Below are 16,438 nucleotides of genomic sequence, written 5' to 3'. Positions count from 1 at the left end.
GTTCAAGTGAGTACATGTTTGTACAAGTGTGTTTAAGTTTGTACAAGGTTGTACAAATGTGTACAAGGGTGTACAAAAGTGTTCAAGGGTGCACAAGTTTGTACAAGTGTGTACAAGCTTGTACAAGTGTGTACAAGCTTGTACAAGTGTGTACAAGGGTGTACAGGTTTGTACAAGGTTGTACAAGTGTGTACAAGTGTGTACAAGCTTGTACAAGTGTGTACAAGGGTGTACAGGTTTGTACAAGGTTGTACAAGTGTGTACAAGGGTGTACAAGTATGTACAAGAATGTAAAATTTTGTACAAGTGTGTACAAGGGTGTACAAGTGTGTACAAGGTTGTAAAAGTGTGTACAAGGTTTTACAATTGTGTACAAGGTTTTACAAGTGTGTACAAGGTTGTACAAGTGTGTACGAGGTTGTACAAGTGTGTACAAGGTTGTACAAGTGTGTACAAGGTTGTACAAGTGTACACAAGTTAGTACAATTGTGTACAAGTTTGTACAAGTGTGTACAAGTTTGTACAAGGTTGTACAAATGTGTACAAGGGTGTACAAAAGTGTACAAGGGTGCACAAGTTTGTACAAGGTCGTACAAGTGTGTACAAGCTTGTACAAGTGTGTACAAGCTTGTACAAGTGTGTACAAGGGTGTACAGGTTTGTAAAAGGTTGTACAAGTGTGTACAAGGGTTTACAAGTGTGTACAAGGTTGTACAAGTGTGTACAAGCTTGAACAAGTGTGTACAAGGTTGTACAAGTGTGTACAAGGTTGTACAGGTGTGTACAAGGTTGCACAAGTGTGTACAAGAGTGTACAATCGTGTACAAGCTTGTACAAGTGTGTACAAGGGTGTACAGGTTTGTACAAGGTTGTACAAGTGTGTACAAGGTTGTACAAGTGTGTACAAGGGTGTACAAGTATGTACAAGAATGTACAAGTTTGTACAAGTGTGTACAAGTTTGTAAAAGGTTGTACATGTGTGTACAAGGGTGTACAAGTGTGTACAAGAATGTACAAGTTTGTACAAGTGTGTACAAATTTGTAAAAGGTTGTACATGTGTGTACAAGGGTGTACAAGTGTGTACAAGTTTGTACAAGTTTGTACAAATGTATACAAGGGTGTACAAAAGTGTACAAGGGTGCACAAGTTTGTACAAGGGTGTACAAGTGTGTACAAGCTTGTACAAGTGTGTACAAGCTTGTACAAGTGTGTACAAGGGTGTACAGGTTTGTACAATTTTGTACAAGTGTTTACAAGGGTGTACAAGTATGTACAAGAATGTACAAGTTTGTACAAGTGTGTACAAGTTTGTAAAAGGTTGTACATGTGTGTACAAGGGTGTACAAGTGTGTACAAGGGTGCACAAGTGTGTACAAGGGTGTACAATCGTGTACAAGCTTGTACAAGTGTGTACAAGGGTGTACAGGTTTGTACAAGGTTGTACAAGTGTGTACAAGGGTGTACAAATGTATACAAGGATGTAAAAGTTTGTACAAGTGTGTACAAGTTTGTACAAGGTTGTACAAGTAAGTACAAGTTTGTACAAGAATGTACAAGTGTGTACAAGGTTGTTCAAGTGTGTACATGTTTGTACAAGTGTGTTTAAGTTTGTACAAGGTTGTACAAATGTGTACAAGGGTGTACAAAAGTGTTCAAGGATGCACAAGTTTGTACAAGGGTGTACAAGTGTGTACAAGCTTGTACAAGTGTGTACAAGCTTGTACAAGTGTGTACAAGCTTGTACAAGTGTGTACAAGGGTGTACAGGTTTGTACAAGGTTGTACAAGTGTGTACAAGGGTGTACAAGTATGTACAAGAATGTAAAATTTTGTACAAGTGTGTACAAGGGTGTACAAGTGTGTACAAGGTTGTACAAGTGTGTACAAGGTTTTACAATTGTGTACAAGGTTGTACAAGTGTGTACAAGGTTGTACAAGTGTGTACGAGGTTGTACAAGTGTGTACAAGGTTGTACAAGTGTGTACAAGTCTGTACAAGTGTGTACAAGGTTGTACAAGTGTACACAAGTTTGTACAAGTGTGTACAAGTTTGTACAAGTGTGTACAAGCTTGTACAAGTGTGTACAAGCTTGTACAAGTGTGTACAAGCTTGTACAAGTGTGTACAAGCTTGTACAAGTGTGTACAAGGGTGTACAGGTTTGTACAAGGTTGTACAAGTGTGTACAAGGGTGTACAAGTATGTACAAGAATGTACAATTTTGTACAAGTGTGTACAAGTTTGTAAAAGGTTGTACAAGTGTGTACAAGGGTGTACAAGTGTGTACAAGGTTGTACAAGTGTGTACAAGCTTGAACAAGTGTGTACAAGGTTGTACAAGTGTGTACAAGGTTGTACAAGTGTGTACAAGGTTGCACAAGTGTGTACAAGAGTGTACAATCGTGTACAAGCTTGTACAAGTGTGTACAAGGGTTTACAGGTTTGTACAAGGTTGTACAAGGGTGCACAAGTTTGTACAAGGGTGTACAAGTGTGTACAAGCTTGTACAAGTGTGTACAAGCTTGTACAAGTGTGTACAAGCTTGTACAAGTGTGTACAAGGGTGTACAGGTTTGTACAAGGTTGTACAAGTGTGTACAAGGGTGTACAAGTATGTACAAGAATGTAAAATTTTGTACAAGTGTGTACAAGGGTGTACAAGTGTGTACAAGGTTGTACAAGTGTGTACAAGGTTTTACAATTGTGTACAAGGCTGTACAAGTGTGTACAATGTTGTACAAGTGTGTACGAGGTTGTACAAGTGTGTACAAGGTTGTACAAGTGTGTACAAGGTTGTACAAGTGTGTACAAGGTTGTACAAGTGTACACAAGTTTGTACAAGTGTGTACAAGTTTGTACAAGTGTGTACAAGTTTGTACAAGGTTGTACAAATGAGTACAAGGGTGTACAAAAGTGTACAAGGGTGCACAAGTTTGTACAAGGGTGTACAAGTGTGTACAAGCTTGTACAAGTGTGTACAAGCTTGTACAAGTGTGTACAAGAGTGTACAGGTTTGTACAAGGTTGTACAAGTGTGTACAAGGGTGTACAAGTATGTACAAGAATGTACAATTTTGTACAAGTGTGTACAAGTTTGTAAAAGGTTGTACAAGTGTGTACAAGGGTGTACAAGTGTGTACAAGGTTGTACAAGTGTGTACAAACTTGAACAAGTGTGTACAAGGTTGTACAAGTGTGTACAAGGTTGTACAAGTGTGTACAAGGTTGCACAAGTGTGTACAAGAGTGTACAATCGTGTACAAGCTTGTACAAGTGTGTACAAGGGTGTACAGGTTTGTACAAGGTTGTACAAGTGTGTACAAGGTTGTACAAGTGTGTACAAGGGTGCACAAGTTTGTACAAGTGTGTACAAGCTTGTACAAGTGTGTACAAGCTTGTACATGTGTGTACAAGCTTGTACAAGTGTGTACAAGGGTGTACAGGTTTGTACAAGGTTGTACAAGTGTGTACAAGGGTGTACAAGTATGTATAAGAATGTAAAATTTTGTACAAGTGTGTACAAGGGTGTACAAGTGTGTACAAGGTTGTAAAAGTGTGTACAAGGTTTTACAATTGTGTACAAGGTTGTACAAGTGTGTACAAGGTTGTACAAGTGTGTACGAGGTTGTACAAGTGTGTACAAGGTTGTACAAGTGTGTACAAGGTTGTACAAGTGTGTACAAGGTTGTACAAGTGTACACAAGTTAGTACAATTGTGTACAAGTTTGTACAAGTGTGTACAAGTTTGTACAAGGTTGTACAAATGTGTACAAGGGTGTACAAAAGTGTACAAGGGTGCACAAGTTTGTACAAGGTCGTACAAGTGTGTACAAGCTTGTACAAGTGTGTACAAGCTTGTACAAGTGTGTACAAGGGTGTACAGGTTTGTACAAGGTTGTACAAGTGTGTACAAGGGTGTACAAGTATGTACAAGAATGTACAATTTTGTACAAGTGTGTACAAGTTTGTAAAAGGTTGTACAAGTGTGTACAAGGGTGTACAAGTGTGTACAAGGTTGTACAAGTGTGTACAAGCTTGAACAAGTGTGTACAAGGTTGTACAAGTGTGTACAAGGTTGTACAGGTGTGTACAAGGTTGCACAAGTGTGTACAAGAGTGTACAATCGTGTACAAGCTTGTACAAGTGTGTACAAGGGTGTACAGGTTTGTACAAGGTTGTACAAGTGTGTACAAGTGTGTACAAAATTGTACAAGTGTGTACAAGTTTGTACAAGTTTGTACAAATGTATACAAGGGTGTACAAAAGTGTACAAGGGTGCACAAGTTTGTACAAGGGTGTACAAGTGTGTACAAGCTTGTACAAGTGTGTACAAGCTTGTACAAGTGTGTACAAGCTTGTACAAGTGTGTACAAGGGTGTACAGGTTTGTACAATTTTGTACAAGTGTTTACAAGGGTGTACAAGTATGTACAAGAATGTACAAGTTTGTACAAGTGTGTACAAGTTTGTACAAGTTTGTACAAATGTATACAAGGGTGTACAAAAGTATACAATCGTGTACAAGCTTGTACAAGTGTGTACAAGGTTGTACAAGTGTGTACAAGGGTGTACAAGTTTGTACAAGTGTGTACAAGTTTGTACAAGTGTGTACAAGTTTGTACAAGTTTGTACAAATGTATACAAGGGTGTACAAAAGTATACAAGGGTGCACAAGTTTGTAAAAGGGTGTACAAGTGTGTACAAGCTTGTACAAGTGTGTACAAGCTTGTACAAGTGTGTACAAGGGTGTACAGGTTTGTACAATTTTGTACAAGTGTTTACAAGGGTGTACAAGTATGTACAAGAATGTACAAGTTTGTACAAGTGTGTACAAGTTTGTAAAAGGTTGTACATGTGTGTACAAGGGTGTACAAGTGTGTACAAGGGTTCACAAGTGTGTACAAGGGTGTACAATCGTGTACAAGCTTGTACAAGTGTGTACAAGGGTGTACAGGTTTGTACAAGGTTGTACAAGTGTGTACAAGGGTGTACAAATGTATACAAGGATGTTAAAATTTGTACAAGTGTGTACAATTTTGTACAAGGTTGTACAAGTAAGTACAAGTTTGTACAAGAATGTACAAGTGTGTACAAGGTTTTACAATTGTGTAAAAGGTTGTACAAGTGTGTACAAGCTTGTACAAGTGTGTACAAGGTTGTACAAGTGTGTACAAGCTTGTACAAGTGTGTACAAGGTTGTACAAGTGTGTACAAGGTTGTTCAAGTGTGTACATGTTTGTACAAGTGTGTTTAAGTTTGTACAAGGTTGTACAAATGTGTACAAGGGTGTACAAAAGTGTTCAAGGGTGCACAAGTTTGTACAAGGGTGTACAAGTGTGTACAAGCTTGTACAAGTGTGTACAAGCTTGTACAAGTGTGTACAAGCTTGTACAAGTGTGTACAAGGGTGTACAGGTTTGTACAAGGTTGTACAAGTGTGTACAAGGGTGTACAAGTATGTACAAGAATGTAAAATTTTGTACAAGTGTGTACAAGGGTGTACAAGTGTGTACAAGGTTGTACAAGTGTGTACAAGGTTTTACAATTGTGTACAAGGTTGTACAAGTGTGTACAAGGTTGTACAAGTGTGTACGAGGTTGTACAAGTGTGTACAAGGTTGTACAAGTGTGTACAAGGTTGTACAAGTGTGTACAAGGTTGTACAAGTGAACACAAGTTTGTACAAGTGTGTACAAGTTTGTACAAGTGTGTACAAGTTTGTACAAGGTTGTACAAATGTGTACAAGGGTGTACAAAAGTGTACAAGGGTGCACAAGTTTGTACAAGGGTGTACAAGTGTGTACAAGCTTGTACAAGTGTGTACAAGCTTGTACAAGTGTGTACAAGCTTGTACAAGTGTGTACAAGGGTGTACAGGTTTGTACAAGGTTGTACAAGTGTGTACAAGGGTGTACAAGTATGTACAAGAATGTACAATTTTGTACAAGTGTGTATTGTGTGAAACTACCACAACCTCATCATTAACAATCTGAATTCTGTTTACTTTAATTTCGGGGCCAGAGAGCATTATAAATAATGTTTTCGAGTCTCTAACAATAGTAGCTTTAGTTTGATTTTCCCTCTGACCAAATTTTCCCCAAAAACTATTTAGCATTAATTTTGCCAAAGATCTCAAACCCCTACCTCCAGAGAAAAAGAAAGGCTACTTTCCCCATCTTTTCAACACTCTGGCAAACCAAGATTATGTAGGCCCTATGCCGGATAAAAAGTACTACTGTCCCGAATCTATGTTTGAGAAATCCCATAATGACTTTGAAAAATGGTATAGTGACCAGGTGGCAAACAACTATGTGTTCAACTTCAAAAACGAGATCCTAGCCTATTGTATTTCAGATGTTGATATCTTAGCTCAAGCCTGTCTAAAGTTTCGCTCAATTTTCCTAAAAGAGTGTAATGTTGACCCGTTTCTCGAGGCTGTTACCATTGCAAGTGCCTGCAATCTAGCTTTCCGCCGTAATTTCCTGAAACCTAACACTATTGGACTCATCCCTAAGAATGGCTATCGATTAGTAGACAATCAATCAAATATAGCACTCCAGTGGCTTTCTTGGGTCGAGGAAACCAACGGGATTAGGATTGACCACGCAGGTCGAGGCAAAGAAGTCAAAGTCAATGGAATGAAAGTAGACGGGTTTGATGGCAGGAACATCTACGAATTTCATGGCTGTTATTTCCATGGGTGTCCTAAATGTTTTCCTTACAACCGTCACGCCCCCTTAAAAGAGGACCCTTCTGATAGCCTACATCTTCGCTATGAGCGAACCAAGGCTAAAAATGCAAAGTTTACAGAACACGCACTAGTAGAGATGTGGGAATGCGAATTTCGTAAACAGAAAAAAGATGAAAATCTCAACCATCTGGACAGTTTGCCTATCTTAAACAATCTTCCACTTGATCCGAGACAGTCTTTCTTTGGAGGTAGGACGGGTAATGCGAAATCTTACCACAAATGTGTTGAGGGGGAAACTATACAGTATGTTGATGTTTGTTCCCTATACCCTTATGTTTGTAAGTATGGGAAGTACCCTGTAGGTCACCCAACCATCTATGTAGGAGACAGGGAGTGTCGTGAAAGAGGTATGGGTGTAGAGGGTTTGTTAAAATGTAAAGTATTGCCACCTCTTGATCTCTACCATCCTGTACTCCCTACAAAAATGAATGATAAATTGATGTTTGTGTTGTGTAGAACATGTGGGGAAATGATGTATCAGGGAGAATGTAATCATGATAGTGATAATAGGGCACTTGTTGGGACATGGACTATGGACGAGATCAGAAAGGCAGTAGAGAAAGGGTATATTGTATTGGACATGTATGAATTGTGGGAGTATCAGGTAGCGACTTATGAAAACGGGGGTTTGTTCACCGATTTTATCAATAAATTTCTTAAGATGAAACAGGAAGCTTCGGGCTATCCGGAATGGTGCAAAACTGAGGAGGACAAAAATAAGTATATTGCAGAGTATTTGGGACATGAGGGAATCATGTTGGAGAAAGATAAAATTGTTAAGAATGGGGGTTTGAGATCTTTGGCAAAATTAATGCTAAATAGTTTTTGGGGAAAATTTGGTCAGAGGGAAAATCAAACTAAAGCTACTATTGTTAGAGACTCGAAAACATTATTTATAATGCTCTCTGGCCCCGAAATTAAAGTAAACAGAATTCAGATTGTTAATGATGAGGTTGTGGTAGTTTCATGGGAGTATTTAGAGGAAGTGGGGGAACCTCTTAGTAATGTAAATGTTTGTATCGCGGCCTACACTACCTCACAGGCGAGACTCAAGCTCTATGAACACCTTGAGGCCCTAGGAGCTCAAGTATTATATTATGACACAGACAGTGTTATATTCTACCACCGCCAAGGCCTGTATAGCGTTCCTACGGGAGATTACCTCGGTGAAATGACTGATGAATTAGTAGATTATGGGCCCGGCTCTTATATCACTGAGTTTGTCTCTGGGGGGCCTAAAACTTACGCGTACCTTGTCTGGTCAACCAATCAACAAAAATTGATCCCTATATGTAAAATCAAGGGCCTCACCCTTAACTTTAAAACATCAAAAATTGTAAATTTTGAAAAATTAAAAGAGATGGTTCTGAGTGAAGCAAAACAGACTGTTGAAATTGAAGAAAGTAGAATCAGAAGAGCTAGAGACAGAGACATCGTCACCATGACTGAGAGCAAAGTGTTCCAAATAACTGGGCCTAAAAGAAGGTACGAAGGTCAATATGACACTCTACCTTTTGGCTACAGAAAAGTTCAAAGAGCCACATGAATTGTATTTTAAATTGTAAATGTAAACTTCTTTGTAAATAATTTTGTAATTTTCACTGTATATTAATGTATATAGCTCTCCTAATAAAAAACAAGTCTATAGATATATACTTATGTAACCTGACCAGGGTGTGAGTGTGTGTACATTGAGTAGTTCAGATTTAGAAGAACCTGTGCTACTCCTTGTACTTGTGTGAATGTGTGTACACTGAGGGGTTCAGATTGGATAGAACCTGTGCCCCTCTTTGTATTTGTGTGAATGTTATTGGTCACTGGCGCGGCCAACTAAACAGCCCGTAAACCATGAGTGAAGGTCACTGGCATGGCTGACTAAAAAGCCTGTAAACCTTGATTGTTAACTTTCTTGGCAGGGTTATATAACTAAATCTATAGACTTGACAAAAAAAAGCTTTATAAATAAAGGAGAGGACGTTAAACGACATCAACCAATATAATATTATATAATATTATAAACTGGTATATAATATTATAAACTGGATAGGTTGTATAACGTTTAACTTGGCCTCACTTTAGTAATCGCAATACCATCACTAAAAATTTTATACTTAATTGAAGAAATTAATAAACCATTGAGGGGATAGTCTCAAACCCTATCCAATATAAAGCTGAAACATGTGTAAGAATACATCGTTTCCACCATTAAAGAACTATACCAGATGTAACAGATCTAAATAACTCGTTAAACTCCCTATATTATCCCTCATAAAATATTAACTTGATCGGAAATTAGAAGATTTGAACCCGCAACCCTAGATTCATATACAACCATAACAATACTATACAACACTAAAAATCACTCTAACCGGATATAATACAAACGGTGGCTAGTAAGGATCGAACCCGCAAACCTTTAAGAACAAGGACTCACACTACGATACAATACCATACTAAAAACACCCCAACCGGAAATGATTGGTGATTAGGACCCTCAAACCTCCGGGATCAAACATTCATACACAAACAAAAGACTACAACACAACATCATAAAAAAAACACCCCAACCGGAAATGAAACATTTATGATAACTGGTAATGATTGAACCCATAAACCTCTAAGATCAAAGACTCACACTATGAAATAATACCATACTAAAAACACCCCTACCCAAAATGAAACGTTTAGTGATTAGTAAGATTCGGACCCTCAAACCTCTGGAATCAAACATTCATACACAAACAAGAGACTATAGTACAACATCATACAAAAAAACACCGAAAATGAAATGTTTGGTAACTGGTAAGGATGGAACCCGTGAACCTCTGAGATCAAGGACTCATACTATGATACAATACCATACTAAAAACACCCCAACCGGAAATGAAACGTTTGGTAAGAATCGATCCCGTAAACCTCTGAGATCAAGGACTCCCACTACAATACAAAACTATACTAACAACACCCCAACCAGAAATGAAACGTTTGGTATGAATTGAACCCGTAAACCTCTGAGATCAAGGACTCATACTATGATACAATACCATACTAAAAACACCCCAACCGGAAATGATTGGTGATTGGTAAGGATCGAACCTGTAAACCTCTGAGATCAAGGATTCATACTATGATACAATACTATACTAAAAACACTCCAACCAGAAATTATCGGTGATTGGTAAGGATCGAACCTGTAAACCTCTGAGATCAAGGACTCATACTATGATACAATACCATACTAAAAACACCCCAACCAGAAATGATTGGTGATTGGTAAGGATCGAACCTGTAAACCTCTGAGATCAAGGATTCATACTATGATACAATACCGTACTAAAAACACTCCAACCAGAAATTATCGGTGATTGGTAAGGATCGAACCTGTAAACCTCTGAGATCAAGGACTCACACTACTCCCACTGTGATATACCAAAACTCAAAATATTACTCTGATGAAATAAAACGTATAGTGATTGGTAAGGATAGATAAGGTAGTCTAGAGAAACAAGCGGGCAAGTAAAATTTAAAAAGTTATGGCTTAAACCGCAAATGTTACATAAATGATGACACTATGTAAGACACAACCAACAATTTGGTGTTATAAAGGGAATACAATTTTATGTTAAAAATAAATACATGTAATTAGGATATTAAAATCTAAAGATGCTTTTGGATTAGTTTAAAATCGCTAAAACATCTAATTTTATCCTGTGTGATTATGTATTAAAATTAGAGTTTTGTCTATACATTGCTCAGAATTCAGAATTATATAATTTTTGGTTATTTTAACCATATATTGAGAAACCGATTTGTGTTATAGTATCTTAATTTCTATCCATTGTAATATGATACCACTACTTTGCAAATAATCCAATTCTGCGCTATTTTGTCAAGTTTCTCTTAACATTTACCATTTATGAAATACTCATCTGTTCGGAGAATATGCTGTCTATGAAGTAATGAACATCTGTTTGGATGGATTTATTTTTTTGTCACTTATATTTTTACATTAAACGAGGTGTTAGCCCGTCCTACGTACTGGAATTCAGTAGTCAGTTAAAACCGTGTACAATTCAGATCGGCTAGTTATGTATAAAGATATGTGTATAAAGACATAGTTTCTTACAGTTTTAATGTGAAAAATCATCTTGTAAACAAATGTTGTGTGACCAAATATGTTTTTCTTCAATCACAGGCATATCCGATATGCATTTTAAATCCGATAATTTTACAATAAAACAGCAATTCTGCCAAAATGAATGCATATGCTGCTTAATGAGTATGGTCACATTGACAACACTAAAAAGACAATTTAAACAATTAATTAAATGTAATTCTAGTACTAAGAACCTTCATTTAAATAAAAAGCTCGACCCAAGAGCTATGTAAATCCCCATAATAATTCACTAATCTGAACGCCCCACAATACAGTAGTTTTTCCAGTATGTATATATGCACCATAATTGTCAATAGCCCTTATCAAATATTAGAGTGTTATTTATACCAACTATAAAAATACTACATAGATCATGGAATGTTTTGTCAGTGTAGAAGGTTTGAGTGCGTTTGGCGGTCATTAGATACTGCTATCTCGTTTCCTGTAGATACTGTTGCACAGTCCTTAAATTACATCACTTTCTTGCTCTGTATTTGAACATGTTTTCTAAGTGAAATATTTATACATGTATCGGTAGTTAATTAAAAAACCTACATTTAAATTACCGATCACCAATAACATATTACTGTAGTACAACGATGATAGCTAAATCTTGTAGATTTATCTAGAAATTTGTATGCGCATAATAATATGTGAGATAGTATAGTTATCATAAAAACATCGTCTTTTACAGTCACGAAAACGTAGTCTCCTGCGCTCGCAAAAACATCATCATTGCCTTCGGTGTCCAACCTTTGGAAACATGTTTTTTTATTGATTAAATTTCAGCTATCAGGCATTTTCAATAACCCTATATCCATCCTGAGTCTGGTAAAAGTATGTTTGTATCAGCCAATAACCCAAAATTAAATACCAAATTCTATTTATTTATGTACTTTTTCTAAGCTACAATTAATAGTTTATTCCAGGTTTTAATAGGTGGGATTTTAACCCGTCTACCATAATAGTTGTGAAGACTAAACATGTTTTCTTATAGCAATCTCTACCCAAATGTTCCATATTGCTCCTGGCTATGAATGTAATGCAATACCTATTGTCTACGACTCTTTTAAGTTGGCACTGTGTTGAAAAAAAAAACTTAATGTTAAGTAATAGTTTTAATGGAGATGTCTTTTAGATTGACATAAAATAGATACACTTGAAGTCACATTAAGCTCGTTTTACTATTATCAAGGTTCAACATACTTTGAATAAATAAAAAAGCCTCTTTTATGACAAAAAAACTACTGATATTCAACTTATACTGTAAATATGTAAAAACTGTTAATCAATTACCTGACACTCCAACGTAATGACTAAACTACTTCCACGATACTTGTGGCTACGTAATAATTGTACGATAAGACACCAATATTACTCTATGTCAGATGTACCTTCCAGTTAAGTGTTTCCGGTTTGTACTTATGTTTGTCATGACTAATGGTATAATTACTGTGTAGGCTTAAATTCACAGACATATGATCTTTACCATATATTTAACACCAAAAACAATAGTGTAAATGTTTATCACTATTGGGGTGTAGTTATGCTTATTATAGTTCTTGATTCAAACTATGAATTAATCCTACACTCATCTCTAAATACCTACATTCGTATGGTCGCCATTTCAACATAATGTCACTAGTAAAGTACAAAGTTACTGTGAAATACTATTCAGTAATTATAACATTAAAGTGACAAGAACGCTGTGCTGAGTTATGTGTCTTTGAGTCTGTTTTGCATAGGTTTTATTCAGGCTTATTAACGTAGCCGCTGCTTTCTAAGAAATCCGCATTTCCGCTCTCATGCTCGGCGATGAGAAAAATATGCTAAACTCTACAGAACGTTACAGTAAATAAATATCCTATCTCATAACGGAATTGTTGCTTATGTACTTGATTTCAACATTGAGCTCTGTACTGTATTACGATAGAACTGCAGTTTATTAGACAGCTGATGGCACAAATGAGACACCAAGTCTAAGAGAATACAACTTTCAATAATTTATTTTTGTAAAAAAAATACAACCGACTTCAAACGCTCTAAAAAGAATGAAATAATTTCAATAAAGTAAACTTTTGTATTAGGCAAGCTCACGTAAGTTTGATGGCGGAAAAAAGCAAAATCAATTTTAACAGTGTGATTAATTTTTCCTAATTTGCAAATAATCCAATTCTACGCTATTTTGTCAAAGTTTCCCTTAATAATTTCACTAAACATTTTAATCTAGTTACAGTACATACAATAAAAGGACTGGTAATTATTTTTATCCAAACGAAAGATCCACTGCTTGTATTTACATTGTGTCTTATAACCAATGGTTTGCATTTTCCTGATTAAAGGTTGTTTGTTATACAAGAGCTAACACTTAAGGGTGATATTTAAAATTATCAGTACTAGATAGATTTTTACTGTATGCAGTTTATATTCAAACAAGTTACTACAAAAAACGGTAAGAAAATTATTTGTATTGCATAATACATATCATTTTGCCGTACTGCAGTCAGTTAAATGATTGTATGAATAATGCTTTACTTTTTTTAATTTTCTTAGCTATTAAAATGTTGATACATGTTGTCTAAACATACATTTTAACGTTAGTTTGTACGGAATCGGCCTAATGACAGCATTTAGAAATTAACCAAGGATTATAACAACCACCTACCTACGTTTGGTAAAAGCTACCTGTTCACTTTACATCTCATTTCAGTCATAACTTAATTGGTTACATAAGTATAAAGTTCAATTTAGTAATCAAGACCATTTATGTAATTCTCTTTTTTATAAGTTAATAAATTTATTTGTTTTTAATGTGTTGGAGTAAGGTACTATTTTTATCAAATGAGTAAAATAACGATTGGTTTTATGTTAAGCGATATTTTGAATACATGGACAGACTCTTTAGACATCTCCTTTTTTTCCTACAGGATAAGTGGTTTTTAAACTCCTTGGTACTATTATATATCAACGCTAAATAAAAGTGTTTGGACACCTAAAGCGAACCTGTAGATATATCAATGGTTTAAATGGTATTTTTAAGCTTTTTAGTTAAAGGCCAGTTGTTGGTGTTCAATGTTTTATCTATGAGGGTGATAATAATTAAGATGCATCTAAAGTCTACTATGGAATACAACACTTACCAGTCCTTCACCTCGTGAGCTGCTTAACTTCAGGTGTGCGACCATAGACCTCTGCCGTAGACCTCTGCCATAGACGTCTGCCGTAGACCTCTGCCGTAGACCTCTGCTGTTGACTCTGCTGTAGACCTCTGCCGTTGACGCTTGCTGACTCTGTCATAGAGTTTGCATCTGTCAAACACATAAAAGAGCATTAAACTCTAAGCTTGTTAATTGTAACAAAGACCGTTTCCTAAAAATCAATAGAATATATTTATCAATGACTGTGTTAACAAAAGAGCATAGCAACATTTTTAAACTTTTACCCATTTTTCCAAGTATCTAATGAAAAACCCTGTTAATTGTTTGTAGACATTATAGGCTGATTTCTAGATAAATCCTAAAGTACCCATGGACCTTTGAAAGAACCACACCCTTACAATTAAATTTAGAAACCTTGTGCAAAACTACCCATTAAGGCGGTGTAAAGTCGTGATTCCTTAAATTGCATATACAAAATTTTAAAAATACCTCAGTTGTACTCAACTTAATAAACTCAGGTGTCATTATTTGATTGTTTCACTGTATACTTGAAGCCCAATGGTAACAACAGTTAGTATCTAGACTACTATATGCTACAATCTTAGAATATTTACAACAATCAGCTGTTTGTATAATAGATCAAACCCAAGAAGTTAAATTTAATAATTTATTATTCACATTATTTTTTTTTATTTTTTTTTTACTTTTAGAGGTACTATAGCCCAAATTTGTAAATGTGTAATCTAATTCATATGTTTAATTAATAACTTACCTATTGGATCCCAGATGTATTTCCCTCACCGGTGTTTCAAATAACTGGCCCAAAAAGAAAGCTGAACTTAAACGTTGACCAAGAATAGCTATTTATTAATGTATCCTCACTAGTAATGTTAAATGACCAAAATATCAGATAACCACAACACAGTTAATATATTTGTCAAAGACAAGATATAATTTAAGCAACAATACCAGTATCCAAGAAAGAAGACAGAACCTACACTGAATGCAGCCTGAGCATACCAAAACGTCTAAACTGAACTAATTACAACCGCAACAGGCTTCTCAAGCCTGAGAGGAAGGGTGGGGCGCGTTGTTATCTCCATAGTTTTTACAACACTGTAGAACAATATTCCTGATCAATTAAAACATAAATTTTCTAACTTTTATACGGATTTTTAATTAAGAAAATAAAAACATATTTGGTATCTACATAATTTACGATGTCATAGTACTAGATATATAAATGCTAAATTCCAATCAACATACATGTAAAACCATAGTACCTAGAAGTTGAGAATTTGCATACATATTCCTCTCATAGTATCAAAAATCAATTTTACACAATTAATGGGTCCTACTATGCGGGAGGTTAAGGTGTTAATATAAAAAGAATAATTTGGTTTTTTACATTATCGTAGATGAGAAGTATTTGAAAATTGCTGTAATGTATTTAATCAGAGTTGTTAGAATAAAATTAGGTTTACTAAGATAATTTTGACCATACACCAAAGTTGTATAGCATTGAAATCATAAAATAAACCTAGTCAGCTTCTAGAATGTGAGTAGAATTGAGTCTAGTTTTTTTCCTTATAATAGCTATTTATAAGGATAGGTATTTAGGATAGCTATTTATAAGGACCTATGGTATAGTTATGTTAATATTTTTTAGTTGTTTAAACCTTTCACACTATTAAAAGGTATTATTGAAGGTGAAGGTGTGTGTTGGTATAGACACTAAAGTTTTAACTGTGGATTCGTGTCATATAATATCGTTCACATCGAAGGAGCTTAAGTATTTATTCACTATCATCTACAACAAACTATAAAACTGTGTTCAAAGCAATTGTTGTAGGGAATTAGGGCTACTTTCCAAACCTACAGCTGTAACAGAGACCTTAATTCCTGGAATACTTGTATGACAAACAGTTTACCTGTGGCGAGTCGTGTGAGCTTTTACAACTATTCATATTTGTGTTTATTGTTAAGGTGGGTTATATGTTGGGTTTGGTGATAAACATGATCCCATATTTAATCAGGTCCTGTCTAGCAGGCATTTTGACATTTTAAAGTCAAAAAAAGAATAATGTGATTTATTTTACGGATATCTGATGCTTGTTTAAACCACTTTTAAAGTTTCCACTAGTTTAAATATATCATAACCATAGTAATCTCTAGAGATTGTACTAATAAATGTGAAAGTTTGTATGTTTGAAGTTCAATCACGCCCTGGTTAAATTGGGTTAATTTTTTGTATGATAATAGCTCACATTCCTGATTAACATATTTTTACCACAGAAATCCTTTCCCAAACGGCTCTATAGCCCCCATGTTGGACTTCAATATTCATGTTTAAAAGAAACTAGCAGTTACCCTGTTGCTGCGCT

The 16,438-nt window shown here is 35.6% G+C and overlaps 1 protein-coding gene across 1 annotated transcript; it reads left to right on the top strand.

Moving 5' to 3' along the window:
• Positions 1-6,204: 6,204 nt before the first annotated feature.
• Positions 6,205-8,286, top strand: LOC128982011 (uncharacterized). Its single transcript, XM_054401049.1, has one exon. The coding sequence runs from the start codon at positions 6,205-6,207 to the stop codon at positions 8,284-8,286; it is 2,082 nt and encodes a 693-aa protein (XP_054257024.1).
• Positions 8,287-16,438: the final 8,152 nt, after the last annotated feature.

The sequence above is a fragment of the Macrosteles quadrilineatus genome, unplaced genomic scaffold (assembly GCF_028750875.1).
Source record: "Macrosteles quadrilineatus isolate MER2022 unplaced genomic scaffold, UCM_ALF_1.0 Scaffold_80__1_contigs__length_518384, whole genome shotgun sequence".
Classification (NCBI taxonomy): domain Eukaryota; kingdom Metazoa; phylum Arthropoda; class Insecta; order Hemiptera; family Cicadellidae; genus Macrosteles; species Macrosteles quadrilineatus.
This window is presented reverse-complemented; position numbering and strand designations above follow the sequence as displayed.